This window comes from Mus musculus, chromosome 13, assembly GCF_000001635.26.
Source record: "Mus musculus strain C57BL/6J chromosome 13, GRCm38.p6 C57BL/6J".
In the NCBI taxonomy this organism is placed as follows: domain Eukaryota; kingdom Metazoa; phylum Chordata; class Mammalia; order Rodentia; family Muridae; genus Mus; species Mus musculus.
Window position 1 is genome coordinate 64,204,912 of NC_000079.6, and position 18,117 is coordinate 64,223,028.

Sequence of the window (18,117 nt, forward strand, 5' to 3'; positions counted from 1 at the left end):
GCATTGAACACGAGAGGTGAATACAGCCCCCTGGTGGACACGAAACCAGGCTGGTTGGCTCAACTACCTGGTTTTTTGACAGGTGAGAAAACTATTCCAATGTCCACATTTATGAATAGCTAGTACAACTTTTCAAAACTAGGTGTTATTTTTAACATCCTTGACTCAGAAGGCTCCTTGAGGCCCTCCCCTGCTGGTACCATCCCATTCATTGAAGAGATTCGGAAAGAGAGCCCTGGAAAACAAGCAAAACAACAAAGCTAGGAGAGCCAGAAGGAGAAACACATACACCATAGGAACCACACAGGACACAGGGGGGTGGGGGGGAGGGTAGGAGAGAAACGGAACAGGAAACTTACACAGCAAACTATCTGTCAAAGGGTCCAGATGGCTACTGTGTTCTGAAGCCATCAAGACAGAACAGCAGGGTGGGAAGAATGTAGTCACACACAATCCACCAGATGGCAACACTACACAGTGCAGAGGTCAGCACAGCTAGGGGACATCTGGAGAGGGTGGAAGGGAAAGAACAGATGTTCACATTGGGAAGCCAAAATAAATCATATAATAAAATACATAGAGCCACCTGTGGATTTAAGACACCCTAAAAGGCCCAGAGCAGCGACTGTGATGGCAAAGGGGCAGGAAACAAGGGTGGTGGTGGTCCAGCTTCTGTTGAGACAAAAACGCTGACTTTAGTTTAAACAGGTTCAACACACAGGAACAAATGGTTAGACTCCATCTCCCATCATACTGACTGACAGTACTCCAGCTGGCCATCCTTAGATATGCAAAACACTACACCTGAACACAAGTAGAAACGGACACAGAAACAACCCACAGACAGTCTAATATGATCAGGGGAGGGGTGACTGCGACCAGGGAACGCCTCTGAACAAAAACAGAACACTCCTCAGTCAGTTGGGAGGTCCAGTGAACGGCACAATTGGCAATGTGGATTACAGAAGTGCACCTGACCAAGAGCCATCAATTTCGCTACTGTGGCCTTGTATGTTTCTGAGATGGTACTCATGGCCTCAGGCATTTAAATACTTAGTCCTCAAGTAGTTGAGACAGCTGGGGTAGGTGTAGGATGTGTGGTATCGACGGGGATGGGGTGGGGAGATTGGGGGTGGGGAGGTGAGGGGCAGACATATCATTGGGCGTGGACCTTGAGGTTTCAAGGTGGCTTGCCATTCCCAGTTAGCTCTCGGTGCTTCCTGCCTGCAGTTCAAAATTTAAGTTTTCATTTCCGGCTCCAGCTGCCATGCTTACCACACGTATACTGTTGCTTCCCTGTACTGGGGACTCCAAAGCCCTGAAACCTTAAGCCCAAATAAACATTTCCTTCTATTAAGTTGCCCTGGTTATGGTGTTTCATCATAGCAACAGAAAAAGTAACTAGTGCACACTAGAGTTTGGTATGTTTTCCCTTCTCTTCCTTCTGTCTTCAGGTCTCCCACTTCTCAGGCTGGCCTTGACCTTTCTATGTAGTTTACAGTGCCCTTAAACCTCTGATCTTCCTACCACCACCTTCCAAGTGCTGTGCCACATACCCAGTTTTGGCCTCGTGTTTCCTGTGTGTGTGCTTGTGCTGTATGTCGTCACATGTGTGAACACACATATATGTGCAGGTCCCACTAAGCTCTCCCCAAACCATCTAGCTGTTCTCATTCAGCCATTTCTGAGAGCATCAGACTTCTAGTCCAAAGAGCCTTGCACAATCTGCTGAATGGTAGGACATCTGAAGCCACCTGCAAGTTCCGGGGGTCTTTAAATTTTAATCTTCTTGTGCTTTTCTGTCACCATATACCCTCAGGCTATGAACTCCATAATCTCAGTTTATCTAACAAAAGAGATCACTAAATGATTTGAGTTCCAAAAAACACTTTTCTGAACAGAGTGGAGAGTAAAATTTCCTGAAAGTTCTATTTAATATGAACTTTTGCAAAAAGATTTTGTGTGTGTGTGTGAGAGAGAAAGAGAGAGAGAGAGAGAGAGGGAGAGGGGGAAGGGGAGGGGGAGGGGGAAGGGGAGAGAGAGAGAGAAAGAGGGAGGGAGAGAGAGAGAGAGAGAGAGAGAGAGAGAGAGAACGCAGAAATTTCCTGGAGCTGGAGCTACAGCTGATTGTATTGTACCTGATCTAGGTGGTGGAAGCCAAACTTGGGGCCTCTGTATGGACAGCACTTTCAACTGCCGGGCATTTTTACAGCAGCTAACAAAAGCTTTTTAATGATTTAATTAATTTATGTACATTGGAGTTTTGCCTGCATGTAAATCCATGTGATCATGACAGATCCCCTGGAAGTGGAGTTACAGAGGGTTGTGAGCTGCCATGTGGGTGCTGGGAATTGAACCCGGTCCTCTTATCCAGTCCAATAAGAACTTTTTAAAAAAATAACTTTAGTTTGGTAGATTTTTTTTAAATTTATGAATTTTATGTTCATGAGTGCTTTGTCTTCATAAACACCAGAGTAGGGCATCAGATTCCATTACAGATGGTTGTGAGCCACCCTGTGGTTGCTGGGAATTGAACTTAAGACCTCTGGAAGAACAACTAATGCTCTTAATCACTGAACCATTTCTCCAGCTCCCCAACAAGAACTTTTGACCAGAAAGAATTTGTCTCCCCTCTCACTCCTAACCTGGCTCATGAATGTAGGGCAAAACAACCTACTAAGAAGTAAACTGGTAGCCGGGCATGGTGGCGCACGCCTTTAATCCCAGCACTCGGGAGGCAGAGGTAGGCGGATTTCTGAGTTTGAGGCCAGCCTGGTCTACAGAGTGAGTTCCAGGACAGCCAGGGCTATACAGAGAAACCCTGTCTCAGAAAACCAAAAAAAAAAAAAAAAAAAAAAAAAAAAAAAGAAGTAAACTTGGCAACAGCCAATCTTAAAACAAAAAGTGTGTGTAACCCGTAAAATTTGCAATTCAAAGGATGTCAAAGTCTCCCCAACACCACCACAACCAGCAAGGGGCAAGCAAGAAGGTTTGTTGGAAATCAGAATCTCATACAAGATGCATTATATGGTAAGCTCCCACATGACTCCAAGGCTCGGCTAGGTCTGTGGGTGGCTGCTGTGGGGTATGACCTACCTTCCTCTATCAGGCACAGAATTAGTTTGGGGATGATTATTTTGTGAATAAAAATAACTAGAAAGGCCTCAGATAAAAACATTAATAATTTTAAAACTTGGCATTTGAAGATATTTCTTCAATATATTTTTCTTATTTCTTCACTATATTTTTATCTATTCATATAAAATAAATTAAACAAAAGGTACTATTTGTAAAGAGGAGAATTCTTAATAGACACTTAAAATCAGAATTCACAAAAGACTTTATGTTGAAAATGTTGACCCTTTGTGTCAGGAACCCTCCCCCCACACACAACGTGCTGGACGCCGAGGCATGCTGAAGAACCACATCCCTAACATTTACTGCACTGCCAGAGAGCTATGGTAAAGAGACTTATCTCCATCAGCCTTCTCACAGAGAAAGGGAAACACCAATAATGACAGGAGCAATGGCCTGGGGGGGTCACCTATGGGAGAGAGCCCAGAGAAACGTACAGCAGCTTCATACTTTGCTTCCCTGTATTTGAATGCCGATCGAGGATGTTCCCTGTAGTTGGATCCAAATTAATACAAGTGCTTAAGAAGTTCATATGGAGATAAAAACACCTACTAACTATGAAACTTTTTATTCTTGTGATAAACCTTTGTCTGCATTTCAATTCTCCAGACCAAAAATAAATAAATAAATAAAAACATAATTAGGGGATGAGTTTATCATTACTCTGAGATGACAGAACATCATGACAACTGACTCAATTTTCCTGTGTACAGACTGATGACGGACATGTATAAGGGAGTGGAATAACAAGTAACCATTTTAATACCTAGAGACAAATCTATTAACCTGGTCTTGACATCTGCTGTCACTCTCTGGACTGTCTATGGACAAAACTTCCTTAATATTGTTTTCTTACCAATCATGGCTCTAGAGGTTACAGTAGGACACAGAGATAAATGCATTCATCTCCTCAGACTGTACGTGCTTAGCACTTCCCAGCAGAGCACCTCTAGATTTTAAACCACACAAGTGATCACTACAAAGTAATGGTGTGCAGCTATGGAGAAAAGTATACAGGAAACATAACAGACAAGTGATCAGAAGGGAGGGAGGCACTCACGTGAGGGGGATAGCGCTGGCTTTCGGCTGTCTCCGGCTTTTCAGGGCCCGAAGTCTGTCTCCTTGTGTCATTCCACTGACTTCATCATCATCACTATACTACATGTGTTAAAACAACAACAACAACAAACAACAAAAAAAAAATAAACACTGAGCTAACTTAGGTTCTATTGCAGCCAAGTGGCTACTTACCCAGACATTCAGACATACACACACACACACACACACACACACACACACACACACACACACACACACACACACACTTTCTTCTGAATGCTAAGCGGCAGTTTTCAAAAATCAAGCTACCAGCCATATTTCAAAACAATCAAAGCTGACTTTCAGGGACACTAGTCACAAAGCCCTCTATAAAGGGGTAAAGATACATAATAGAATGGGCTTTTAGTTTTAGAACTTGTTAAAGTCTGAATATCCATTCATTACTACTTAACCTAGTATAGTACTGTTGCCTGCTACAACAGTGGTTCTTTGAAAGTTCTCCATTTGAACTACTAATCCAGTTGAGATGAAGATGGCACACTCAGGTTGGAGTGTAAGCAGCTCTGTCTTAGGAGCTTACTCCCCACTGATAATTGCCATCTGTGTTTAGGAAGTCAACGGAATGTTCTATAAGCACACAACTTTCTTTTCAGTCAAACATTTCTAGAGAAGGTTATGAATATATGTAAACATGACTGTGTGGTATCAGCCCCTAAAAGCCACTTTATTTTAAGCTTTACCTACAGTTTCGCCATGCCCTACAAGGATCTCAAAAGCATTTACAGCAATTACAACAGCGTGACCGAGGTGGTTCCATTACCGGCTCAGGCTCTTGATTGTCTTGATTCTCAAGCCCATTTAAGGACAGGTCATCAGCATCCGAAAGGTGTTTGGAGAAGGCTTCTCTGAGGGGGCCATTCTCCTGCCCTCTTAACTTTTGACGGAAATAGTCGCCTTCTAGCCAGAGGCTTGATTGTTTCCTACAGTGTTTAAACAACATCAAAAATACAGCTTTCCGTAAGGACATCGCCTCCACCCCCATCCCACAGCCACTGGTTCTTACAGAAGACAAGCTTCAAGTACACTTACATGACCAGAAACTGTTGCTGGGGCCCAATTACTGAGCCGGGTCTACAGATTCTGAGCCAGGCAATGCTCTCAGCTGCTGTCATCCTGTAATGCTTCATGAGGTAGCAGCCTATCAGAGTGCCTGTTCGACCAAGGCCAGCTAGAAAAACAAACCACATCAATGAAATCTGTTTGCACATCTTCCAGAAATTTCTGAATAGGAGGAAGAAAAAAAAAGTTACAGCCTTCTCAGGGTATTGCCTCCCTCTACAGAGGTTCTCTGAGTCAATCTGAAGAGGTTTTAAAAGGCTAGGTGCCCCTTTTCCCTTGTCGGGCGTCTGAAGGCAAGATGGGTCACTAGCAGCTCTGCTGGAGTCACCCACGGAAGTTCGGCCAGGGTTCCTGCTCTTGCCGCGCCTGCTCTAACCGCCACGATCTGATCTGCAAATACGGGGTGAACATGTGCCTCCAATGCTTCCGGCAGTATGCGAAGGACATAGGCTTCATTAAGTTGGACTAAACGACCTTGAATGGATTCGACTGACTAGGAAGTGGAACCGATCATGCTAGTCTTTGTGCACAAAGAATAAAAATGTGAAGAAGTTTAAAAAAAAAAAAAAAAAAAGGCTAGGTGCCAGGCCTGACCCTCAAGGTTTAAGTGGTAACAGCCTAGGAGCAGAAGACTGAATCCAGGGTCTTCTGAAGTCCCCCCAGAGGATTTTACATCAATGTAAAGCCAAAGATTGAAAATCACTTTCTGAACAGGGACCTCTAAGAAATGTGGAGTTTGAGCTGGAGAAACGGCTTAGCGCTAAGAGTACTTACTACTCTTACCGAGGACCTAAAATCCCAGACTCAATTCCCAGCACCCAGATAGTAACTGCTTGGAATTCCATTTCTAGGAGATCAAATACCCTCTGGCCTCAAAGGCACCCGCACAAGTGTGGTACACATATTCACTCAGGCACATGCATGTGCATGCGTGTGCACATGCGCGCGCACTCACACACAAATACAAGTATTTTTAAGTATGCTGTTTTCTGCCCAAGCTTTGCATTTGTTACCATATCCAACAGTATTACCTACTCAACATTTGTATCAGTTCACACTCCGCTTTACAGGAGAGCTAGGGACAGAACCCAACCCTGGGATATGTTAGACAAGCACTTCAACCTAAACTATACCTCATTTTTACTTTTAACTCTTTATTCTGTTGTGTATGTGTCTCTGCAATGTGGTGTGCATGTGAGTATGTGTGCATGTTTGCTGGGATAATCTTTTAGGATACTGTTTGAAGATGTTTCTCTGTCCTTCCTCACCTGTCTAAAGCACCTTCTGATTGGTTTAATAAAGAGCTGAACAGCCAATAGCTAGGCTGGAGAGGACAGGTGGGCCATCCGACACAGATAGGAACTTTGGAAAAAAAATGGTTGGAGAGATTTGCCAGCCAGTTGCAGAGAAGAAGCAAGTACTGGTGCTGAGGAGAAGTAGTGTGCCACGTGGCAGAACATAGGTTAGTAAAAACGGGTTAATTTAAGTTATAAGAGTTAGCTGGGAACAAGCCTAAACTTAGGCTTAAAGCATTCATAATTAATAAAAGGTGTCAGTGTCATTATTTGGGAGCTGGTGCATCAGAGATAATCCAGCAGTGCGTATTTTTGATTGTGTATGGGGTGGGGTGGGGGGCACAATCATTAGGAGGCCCTAAGTAGATGTCTAGGAATCGTCCTTGATTGCTCTCCACCTTATTCACTAAGGGAGGGTTTCTGAACTGAACCTAACAGCTGTGGCCATTTGGCTGGCCAGTCTGGTCTGGAAATGCCCCATCTCTCTCCCTTCTAGGCTGAAATTACTGGTGAGCTACAAGGCCACCGAGTATTTCTGTGTCTTCTAGAGACCAGAACTGCAGTCTCACATTTGCCTGGCAAACACTTTATATGATGAGTCATCTCCAGCCCTATTTCTTTCCTCTTATGGAGACCATTATACTTAACTCCCATGATGGTTAATGTGTTATATCAACTTGGAAGGAATTTTGGTCAAGATTGGCATTTCATCCAGTGCCAATTTTAGTAAGCACATCACTTTCCATAATGTAGGCAGTGCTCCTCCAATCCATTTAAGATCTAAATAGAACAAAAAGATTAGCCTTCCACCCGAAGGAGGTCCTCCTGCACCCTGCATTCACGCCTCAGTTAGGCAGCTACAGTACAGATGAGAGACTCAGTGACTACAGTTTCTTTTAATAAATCTCTATATAAACATGCTATAACTGTATGGGAGAAGACTGAAGTAGCTGTTAGGAAAGCCACCTCAGATGAGGGCAAGCAAAGAAAAGGTTTCAGTGAGAGGCTGTGTGGACGTAGTTTCCTTCCAGTTCCATTTTGTTCTTAGTGGTTTTATCACAAAAGGGGGGCGAGAAGTCTGCCAAATGCTATTCCTATACTAACAGAGATGATTATGTGTTTTTTGAGCTTCACAGTTACTGTGGAGACTTACAATGACTTTCCTATGTTACTTTAGTTCTGTAGTTCCAGGAAAATGGTTTGGTACGGTGAATTGTATTGTACTCTACTGTACAGGGTCTCCTGAACTACAAGCTGGCCTCAAACTCACTATGTGGCTGAGGATAATCTTAAATCTCTGACCCTCTTGTGTCTATGACTGCAGATCTATACCATGGGTTATCCAGAGCTGCAAATCAAACTGCAATCTTCACGTTTGCAAAGCAAGCCCTCTACCAATCGAGACCCAGCTCCATATGAGTCTTTTACCTTGTGTGGCTTTTACAAAGACGGCTTCTTTGCTTGTGTTTGGTAGCAAAGCAATCCTGGCCTTAGAGAACAGTGTTCTCCATTCCCTTCAAATTTGAATAATCTCAGAGAATTGGTGTTAGTCACAGGCCATGCATCAGGTCCTCTTCCTTAGCTGGGAAACTCTGTTACCTTCTCAGTGTTCTAGATTCTGTGCCCACTGCCCACATCTCATGGTGATTCTGTATTGGCCTGTTTTGTTCCTGGGAATTTTCTATTTCATTTCCATCATCCAACATTCTGTTGGCTATTCAGTCATCTCTTACTGGTTGTTCACACGTGTATATATTCACAGATGTCCAGCTCTACCAGTCCACCTTATTCCCCTCGAGACAGGGTCTATCAATGAACCTAGATCTCACTGGATTCAGCCAGATGGACAGGCCAGTAAGCTGAGTAAGTCTACCCATCCCCTTTGCAGAGGTTAGGGGTGCATGCAGCCATACCTACCTTTTTACATGCGGATCCGAGTTCAGGTTCTCTTACCTCGTCTACAGACGAGTATTGTCCCCACTGCCACTTCTCATGCAATAACTTAAGCCTTTTTTCTCTTTTATCTTCAATCATCAAACACAAAACTAAAGGTTTGTGCTTATTTTTATTCTTGTTAAACTTTGTGAAGAACTGACCACACCTGGATTTTGTTGATTTCTATAATGGTTTTCTGTTTTTATGTGTTATAGTATTTATATCAAAACAGTGACAATATTTTACAAGCAATTACTAGACTTTAACCTATGTACATATCAACCTCTACAGTAGACACTTGCTTCTTCATGTGGCTTTGAGTACTGTCTAGAGTCCTAACTGATATCGTACAGGTCAAGTTGTAACAATTCCCCCAGCACTTGACCATCTGAGGATGGTTTTACTTCTATTTTGAGGGAGTTTTGAAGGTTTATAGGGCTCTTCCTCCACAGTTTCTAATGGCAGAATTGGTAACCTGAGTTTCCTCTCTCTTCTTTCAATGTCTTTAGCTTTAGACAGTATCATCATAAAGTGTCTTCATGTTAGTTTCTGAGTTTGTTCTGTTTGGAGTTTGCTGAGTTTTGAGAATGTTCACAATCATGCCTTTCCCAAAAGTGGGAAATATTTCCAGGCCATGTGCCTCCTTCTGCTCTCTCCTCTGCTGGACCTCCCACTGTGCACATGGGGGGGGGTTCTGCCCAGCTCCGTCCCCAAACTGTACACTTTGCTACTTTCTTTTCTTGACAATCCTTTTCTCCTTGTTCTCCTGGTGTCTTTTTAATGGCTCTGCTCTTCACAATCTTGGCTTCTTCCTTCTGCCTATTCAGGTCTCCTTTGGAACCCTGCCAGTACGTTTTTCAATCCATTTTCAGAATTGCATTTTGGGTTTACTTCATGGTTTTTGTTTTCTATTGACACTTGGATTTTGCTCACATATTTTTTACCCTCCTTTCCCACATTTTCTTTTCGTTGTGCACACTGTTGAGGTAGCTGTTTTAAATCATCTGTCTGGAAAATGTACTATCTGATCCTTGTCAAGAATAGTTTTTGTGGGTTTTTCATACTTTCCTGGCTCCATTTTACTTTTTGGTATGCCTTGTCATCTTCCACTGCAAACTGAACATTTGAATGTTGTGATTATAGCTACATTCCTAACTAAAAATAGTTTTAGCGCTGGAAATTAATTTGGTGGTTTTTCTTTTTAACCTTGCCATTTAATATCCCTTGTTTTCTTAATTACCTTATTTTTAAATTAAAGTTAAAGACACTCTACTATATTCACACAGTGCATCATTACAGTTATTCCTGGAACATTTAGATTCAGAAACTGCTATAACTGCTGAAACACATCTTAGTCTACACCAAGCTGCTGCAAGACTTTGGTCTACTGCTGACAACCTGAGAACTCATCTCATGGGCACACGACAGACAGAAGAAATAAATATACACATTTCAGTGTAATAAGCTGTGGTAGGCTGGGGGCTGGGGATGTGGCTAAGCTTGTAAAGCATTTGCCTAGCAAGCACAGATCCATGTGTTCAGTCCCCAGCATGGCATAAGGACTGAGGATGATGGCACACAGCTGTAAAAGGCGGATCTGGGTGTGGTGTCTGCAGCTGCGTTGGGAGTTCTAGGCCAGCATGCGCTCCATGAGATCCTGCCTCAAAACAAAGCTGTGGTAGGCTTACTCGTGAAGATAATTTACTATACTCTATATACAAATTAAGGATTTTAAAATCGCTCTTTCTGGGAAGCCAGATGGATCAACTAGTAAAAGCAGTTGCTGCCAAATTTGATACTATGTGCTCCATTCTTGGGAACTACATGGTAGAAGAGAACTGAGAAGTGATTCCCACATGTTGTCTTTGGTTGGTCTCTCTCTCTCTCTCTCTCTCTAAAACACACATGCCACAATGATGTCACAAAAAACCCTTAAATTATTCTTTCAAAAACACAGTTGTCTTGCCATGTAACATAAAAGGATATAACCCGTATCTACATATATACTCTCACATGCACACTGCCCAACCTAGCTGCTTATTTACCTTTGCAATGCACAGCAATGGCACCCTTGACATTTTCACAAATATCCAGAAATTCTTGGACAATTGACTCAGCAGGGGTGCTGCCATCCGGAAAGAAAAGATCATGGTGATCGAATCCAGCATCCGTAAAGCGCTTAGCATCATACATCCTTTTATTCAGACGAATAATGGTAGTTACATTGTGATTCTTAAAATATGGAATATAAGTCTCCGGAGAATGTTGGTGGTAACCTACATAAAGAGATGCACAAAGCTTGGAACACACAGGAAGAACACAATGGAAAACAGTCCCACCCAAAAGTGGGTGGAAACAATGTCTGGACTAGGGACTGAATACCAATTTTATAACTGTAAAAGCCAAAAGTTTAAAAAGTTAACATCCAGGCAGAAGTGTGCTCAAATAACCAAGAGTGGTTAAATCGTGAAGACTGAGTCAAGCTTAGCTTAATTCTTTGGTCTCTTTCTAAACAGGGTGGGGTCATTCCCCCAGCAGGCGGCTCAAAGGCCTCCTTCCCAGGAAGCAAGCAGAACAAGGCTGAGCCCAGCAGACACCCGAACCTTACAGCACACCAGAAGTCAGGACTCAACGTGTCTTCCTGCCTTACGTACTCACAAAGATGTGGGACAACAGGCAAATGCCGCAGTGCCCAGCTCAGAAGTCTATTGCAAAAGGAAAAAGAGGAAGCTACTTGGATTCCAGAGTTTTGCATACCACTTTCCAGCCTGGATCTTGAATGGGGCCCACAGAAGGCAAGAAATCGCTCTGGTATTATCCAGTTGAAATCTCCATTTTCTGCTTTCTGCAAAGAAGAGACCAGCACAATTAACTTTGAACCACATCTCCTTCCACCTCCCTTGTCAACACTCATTTCAAAGCCATTGTCTTTAGCGTGTCTGCTGTTTATTAATAGACAGAGGGAGACTCTATTTTGCTTTGAGTATCCCCAGGGAACGGGTGACTTCCCTGGTGTCAATCACTTTAAAACTGTTTCTTTGCTTGGGTCATTAGCCTGGAGAATAAAAGTGTCAGAGAGAAGCACTCTCTCCACAGAGAAGAAACAACAACACACACACACACTGGACAGGATACAGCCATGGATGTCACTCTTCAGGTGCTAGCCACCCTCCTTTTTTTCTTTTCTAGGGCAGAATCTCTCCATGTAACCTTGGCAGGTCTGAACTTGCTGTGATGCTAAGTTGCTAAGATGCTCTCCCTTGGACTCAACCAAGCTCTGTGCCACTGCCTCCCAAGGGCTGGGGTAACAAGCATGGCCAACTACGCCCAGCATGATACATACTTTTAAGAAGTAAAAACCAATGGACTATGACGGAATCAGTGCCAGGAGAGAAAAAAATCACTTTAACAATTGAGGTAATAGAAACATTGTACTTCATGCACCAATTGCCATTTTCAGTTTTTTTTATATTCTGCGCGTGTGCGAGTGTGTGCATGTGTGTGTGCGTGTGTATCTGATGTTCAATTACTTTCTACACCATTTTTTTTTTTGGAACAGACTATTTCTGAAGCTAGAGCTTGCAGACTTTAACTCAGGCTAGTCTAGCTCACCCCAGGGATCATCTGTCTCTTCTTTTCAGTGCTGGGGTTAGAGGCCTCAGCCATGTATGCCTGCTGCCTGGCATATGTGGCTTCTAGAAAATCCAAATTCTGGCCCTCATGCTTGTACAGCAATTACTTTAAGCGCTGAGCTCTCTACCTAGCCCCAAGACATAGGGACAAGCAAAAAAAAAAAAAAAAAAAAAAAGATCTTAGTAATTCGGTTACACAGTCACTGAAGGAGTTATACTTTAGAGACAGTGGTATTACAAGATACCGCTCGCTGACAGGAGTGAACCCCAGGATGTGCTTTATCTTTGCAGTGAAAATAGCTCAGACTTCAATCATAGGTCTTCTTTAGAAATAACAGCCAAGCCAGGCAGTGGTGGCGCACGCCTTTAATCCCAGCACTCGGGAAACAGAGGCAGGCAGATTTCTGAGTTTAAGGCCAGCCTGGTCTACTGAGTGAGTTCCAGGATAGCCAGGGCTATACAGAGAAACCCTGTCTCAAAAAACCAAAAGATAAAAAAGAAAAAAAAGAAATAACAGCCAAAGCTAGTTATCTGTGGATGTGGGATATGAACGCATGGAGTGCTGTCTACAGAGCCTCTCCTCGCTCTAAATAGCCACAGCAGAACACAAAGAATCTATACGCTTTCCTCCCTACAAGGGCCCTTAATACAGCGCCTTACCCATATATTTGGAGGAAGGAACCCTAGAAATTTTGTTTTTCTTAATATTTATGTTTAAAAATATAGAAGATACCTATGAATTTGCCTGCCTGGACATGTTCTCCTGCTCCATTGTTTCATTTGATAAGGCAGGCCAGGACCAGAGCTCTTGGCAGGGACAGAGAATTCAGTCTATCAATAACATTCCACATTCTAACACACACACACACACACACATACACACACACACACACACACAGTGTGTGTGCATGTGCGTGTATGTATGCGTGCTTGAACACACGCTGTGTATACATAGGCCATCCACCTTGTTCATCGAAACAAGTTTTCTCCCAGAACCTGATTCAGTTACATTAGTTGACCGGTGAGCCCCAGGGATACTGCTCTCTGCACCTCCCATGACGGGAGTTTACTGCGACCTTGGCCTGTTTCCACAGGTGTTGGGGGGATCTAAATTCAGGCTCTTTCTTTTTTATTTTATTTATTTTATTTTATTTATTTATTTTTTTTTTAAATTGACATTTCTTTTTTTTTTAATTTTTTTTAAAGATTTATTTATTATTATATGTAAGTACACTGTAGCTGTCTTCAGACACACCAGAAGAGGGAGTCAGATTTTCTTACGGATGGTTGTGAGCCACCATGTGGTTGCTGGGATTTGAACTCTGGACCTTCGGAAGAGCAGTCGGGTGCTCTTACCCACTGAGCCATCTCACCAGCCCTTATTTTATTTTTTTATCTTTTGGTTTTTCAAGACAGGGTTCTCTGTGTAGCCCTGGCTGTCCTGGAACTCACTTTGTAGACCAGGCTGGCCTCGAACTCAGAAATCCGCCTGCCTCTGCCTCCCGAGTGCTGGGATTAAAGGCGTTCGCCACCACACCCAGCTCAGGTTCTCTTTCTTGAGCAGAGAGCAATTTGTCTGCTAAGACACCTCCCCAGCTCTGCTCCTAGATTTTTAACTTGCAGAATCCAACAAAATGTTCACTCTTTTGTTTAAAACATTTGGGTGTGTTGTTTTAAGACAGGGTGTCACCGTGAAGCCTTGAGTGGCCTGAAACTCACCATGTACACCAGGCTGGCTTCGAACTTGCAGAGTTCTATCTCTTCTGAGTGCTCCGACTAAAGATGTTTGCCACCATGCCTGGCTATTTCTGCTTAGCTTTAATTACTTTAAACAGATAGTACAATTGGGCTATAACAACCAAGTATACCTTAGCAGTCCACCCTGTGGACTTCAAACCTATATCCACATCACAATAGGAAGGTCACCAACACTAAAAACAGAACTTAAACTAAGCTTTATAAAGATGTACCTGATCATTCTTAGAAACTACCACTAAGAATCACAAATGCGGAACTAAGAGTTAAAGGTGTGCTATTCCTTACTGTACAATCTTATTTTATTTTTTTCTTCATGTGCATGTGTGTCCATGCATGTATGTATGTATGTTGGGTGCACATGTGTGGTATAAGCATGTGGAAGCCCAAGGCTAACATAAGTTGTTTTCTCTTTCCACCTCCTATATTGAGGCAGGATCATTCAGCTGAGCCCAAATATGACTGATAGATAGGCAGGACATCATACCCACCTAATATTTTTGTGGGCTTGGGGTATTCAAATTCCATTAACCTCTGAAGCACCTTGTCATATTGCTTAATATTTTTCTCCTTATTTCTTTAGGTAGGATAACAGATTGAAAAGTATATGGGCAAATAGAATTCTGATGAGAGCCTAAACTTCCAGTAATAAGTTCTGGGTGTTACATGCAGGTTGTTCCTGCATCTTAAATGTCCTGAGCATATCTAGATAGCACATGTGTGAACAAGTTTGAATCTGCAAGTCATTTCACAAGCATATATCCATCAAAATATTATCTGACAGGTCAAGCACTCGCTACGCAAGTCTGAGGGTGTGAGTTTGAGTCCAGAACCCATGTAGAAGTGAAGAGAAGGAAATGACTCTGCAAACATGTCTTCTGACCTCAAAAACTCACCAATATGCCTGTGTCTCTGTCTCTGTCTCTCTCTCTCACACACATACACACACACACACAAAACGGTGATGAAATACAGATATATTGATCACTGACACCTTGGTAAAGTGCAGAGTAGAGAGACTGAAATCAGTAACCTAGAACTTACTTCATAGTGTTCATATTCGTCAAGGTTAAATGAGTTGAAATTAAAGAAGCCATACTGCATTGCCTAAAATCCAAAAGAAAATGTTTATGAACAAAGGCATAAGGAAAATGCCAATTTTCTATTAAGAACCAGGATGTATCCTAGAAAGTACTCTATGCAATGCTGAACATTTTCAAAGGCTAAGCCCCTATGCCACACACCCCCCACATTCCTGCAACTTTCTGACTGCAACTGTGACACACTTAGTTTTATATAAAACTTTGTAACAAATTAATTGTCCAAATTCTGTTGAATTCAAAGTAAAGCACCTAGAGACAAAACTGAGCCTCACACTTACTGTATTGCTGGTGCCCAGGAGGGACTTAGGACGTTGCATGTGCTAAGCTGACACTGCCACTGCACCTGACAGTTACTGTGTTGTATATACATAAAAATAACTTGGAGGGGAACAGTATTCAACTTTTTTTTTCTTTAAATGAGGTACACTCAAAGCTAACGCTGTCTCTAGCTAAAACCAAATTACTTAACTCTCTTGTGCCTTGTTTTTGTGGTGTTGGTATTAAACCCTTGGCCTCTCGCATGCTAAGCAAGTGCTCACCCAACTGAATGACAACCCCAGCCTGCCTCCTGTCTGTAAGTGCCCTTTCCATCCCATTCAAGCATAGAAACAATCAGAAATTTAGAACGAGCTGTTTATTGGTTTGGGATCACTTTAATGTTAACCGGTACCTTACACAGCTGAAGGAACTCTAACAGCCCTGTGGAGAAGAATTCATCTTCTGCAAGACACTCACCTTCTTTACTGCGTGAAAACAGTCGAGAAGTGTAATATAGAAACTGCAGCTTCCATAGGCAGCATCTCTGAAATTCCCAAAGTGTTACTCCGTTAATGTTCTACACCACACTCACCCCAAGAAAAAGCTGACTAGAATTCAAAACCAAACTTGCTTCGATAATCTGTTCACTACAGAAACAAGCATTCTGCTCCCATAGTTATAGTAGAACTTTGAATAAATTTAACTGGGTAACCTTTTCCTGTTCTTAAGGGTTAGAATTCCAATAGCATCCAGTAAAATCACTCCGCATCCCACCAAGCTTATAACTACAAAACAGATAGTTCCACTCAAATACTGTATCGGCCCTATCAGCAATCAACAGAGAGTGAACTCTCAAACTGAAGTAATGCATAACTTTGAAAGTAGTTAACTACTTGCATTAACTTCTTAACATGGCCAACACTTCTCCAACTTAGTTAACCTAGTTAAAGGCACACCAATTCAACCATGCAAAGAATTTGATGCATAGATTTTTTTTTCCAAGAATAATAATGGCTCAAGGCCTACTTTACTCAAGCCCTGCCTTACACAATCCTAACATAAAAGCTTGCTTCTTGAAGATCCAGGCCCCCAACACACCCCAGTCCTCCCACTGGAGCCATAGGGAATCATCCTCAATTGCTCCTCCACCTTATTCACTGAGGCAAAAATCTCTCAACAAACCCAGAGCCCACCAGTATGAGTATGACTGGCCTTGCTAGTCAGCTTGCTCTAGGGATGCACTGTGCCTGCCTACCAAGGCAGAAATGATAGTTGGGCTGTCATACCCACCTACCATTTATGTGGGCTGTGAAGAATCTAAACCCTAGTCCCCCGACCTGTGCAGAAAGTGCTCTAGCCCCTGAGCCATCCAATGCATACTAGATGGTTCCAGACACACAAAGATCCAAAGCAAACAAGCCTAAGTGACAGTAGAAAGGGAGTGTTAAGAGCAGTCTCTATGGGAGGGTGATAACTGACTGCACAGGGCAGGAGGGAATCTTTGGGGTGATAGCCATGTTCTATATCCCAAAGTGTGGTAGTCACATACACAAACACATGTGTAAGACCTGGCTGTACAAGTCAGATTAGTGTTTTCAGCTGGGGTACAGGCCCCATGGTACAGTGTGTGCCTTTGTATAATGTCCTGAGTCTATTCCCTAAGCACTCCACACACATGTATTAGATGTTTGTTTGACTGTTAACAAATTGTATTTATCAATTTTTAAAAAGGAGAAAAAGGGCTATGGATATTGTACAAACTATGTGAGGGCAGGCTTTTTAAAATTTATTTATTTATTTATTGCTTGTTTTCTTTTGGGCACATAACTCCTATTATAATAGCACAGGTACTGCTATTTTTCTTCAGAGTAAGGCTCAAGTCTGTAAAGGACACAGCAACAGCAAAGGTTAAGAGTCACTTCTCTAACTGATAACCAAAGTAAACCATTGACAACCTGGTGATGGGCACTGTGGTGCACACCCGTAACTTTAGCATTTGGGAGGTAGAAACAAGAGAGTCAGGGGACAATGCAAACTCTCTCACAAAAAGTACAACAAATCTAAGAAGCAGAGCATTACTACAGACAACAGTAATACAAGTGTGCTCTTTCAGACTATTTCCCTCACTAAGATAGAAGATAACTGACACAATTTAGTAAGATATCATAGGATACTGAGTATGGTCGTATACACCTTTAATTCCAGCATTAGCAAGGCAGAGAATGGTAGAGCTTTGTGAGTTTGATCTATATAGTAAGTTCCAGGATAGCCAGAGTTGTAGAGAGACCCCGTCTCAAAAGGGAGAGAGGAATAGAAGTTAGAAGGAGGGGAGGGGAGGGGAGGGGAGGGGAGGGGAGGGGAGGGAAAGGGAGGAAGGAAGGAAGGAAGGAAGGAAGGAAGGAAGGAAGGAAGGAAGGAAGGAAGGAAGGAAGGAAGGAAGGAAGGAAGGAAGGAAAAGAAATAGGCTGGTCACGGTGTCACTGCCAAGTCGAGCATGGCCTTGGTAGGGACAGAATAATATGTCCTGCCCCCGAGACAGAGCCAGCAAGCATGGGCTCCATGAGTGTCGATGGCGGCTGTGGCCTTAAGCTTGTTTGTATAATAATGTGTGTATTTTGGCGTTCCTCTGAAGAATGTCCACTCTGTTAATATTGATGACTCCATGATAATAAGGACAGCATAGGCAAAGATGTGGCTATTGTCTCAGCAAAATGGTAAACACTGGGACCTTCAGGACGGTCCTTAAGGCAATGGAAAAGAACTCTAAAAACACGAGTTCAAAATATGTAATTTCTCAACTATTCGAAAATCTAAGGACATAATATG

The 18,117-nt window shown here is 42.7% G+C and overlaps 1 protein-coding gene and 1 pseudogene across 7 annotated transcripts in view; one reads left to right on the forward strand and one right to left on the reverse strand.

Moving 5' to 3' along the window:
• Window positions 1-18,117, reverse strand: part of Cdc14b (CDC14 cell division cycle 14B) — an 82,444-nt gene that overhangs the window by 12,367 nt on the left and 51,960 nt on the right. For 4 of the 7 annotated variants that reach the window (XM_006517227.3, XM_006517229.2, XM_006517219.1 and 1 more), the window contains 7 exons: window positions 15,769-15,835; window positions 14,975-15,037; window positions 11,301-11,388; window positions 10,589-10,819; window positions 5,284-5,422; window positions 5,015-5,174; window positions 4,196-4,293 (listed from right to left, as the gene is read on the reverse strand). In XM_006517227.3, the coding sequence (XP_006517290.1) occupies window positions 4,196-4,293; window positions 5,015-5,174; window positions 5,284-5,422; window positions 10,589-10,819; window positions 11,301-11,388; window positions 14,975-15,037; window positions 15,769-15,835 (846 nt within the window). Of the gene's footprint in view, window positions 1-359; window positions 507-4,195; window positions 4,294-5,014; window positions 5,175-5,283; window positions 5,423-10,588; window positions 10,820-11,300; window positions 11,389-14,974; window positions 15,038-15,768; window positions 15,836-18,117 lie in introns of all 7 variants that reach the window. The other 3 variants (XR_873438.3, NM_172587.3, NM_001122989.1) reach the window with 1 other exon arrangement.
• On the forward strand, window positions 5,612-5,802 carry Gm46424 (annotated as a pseudogene).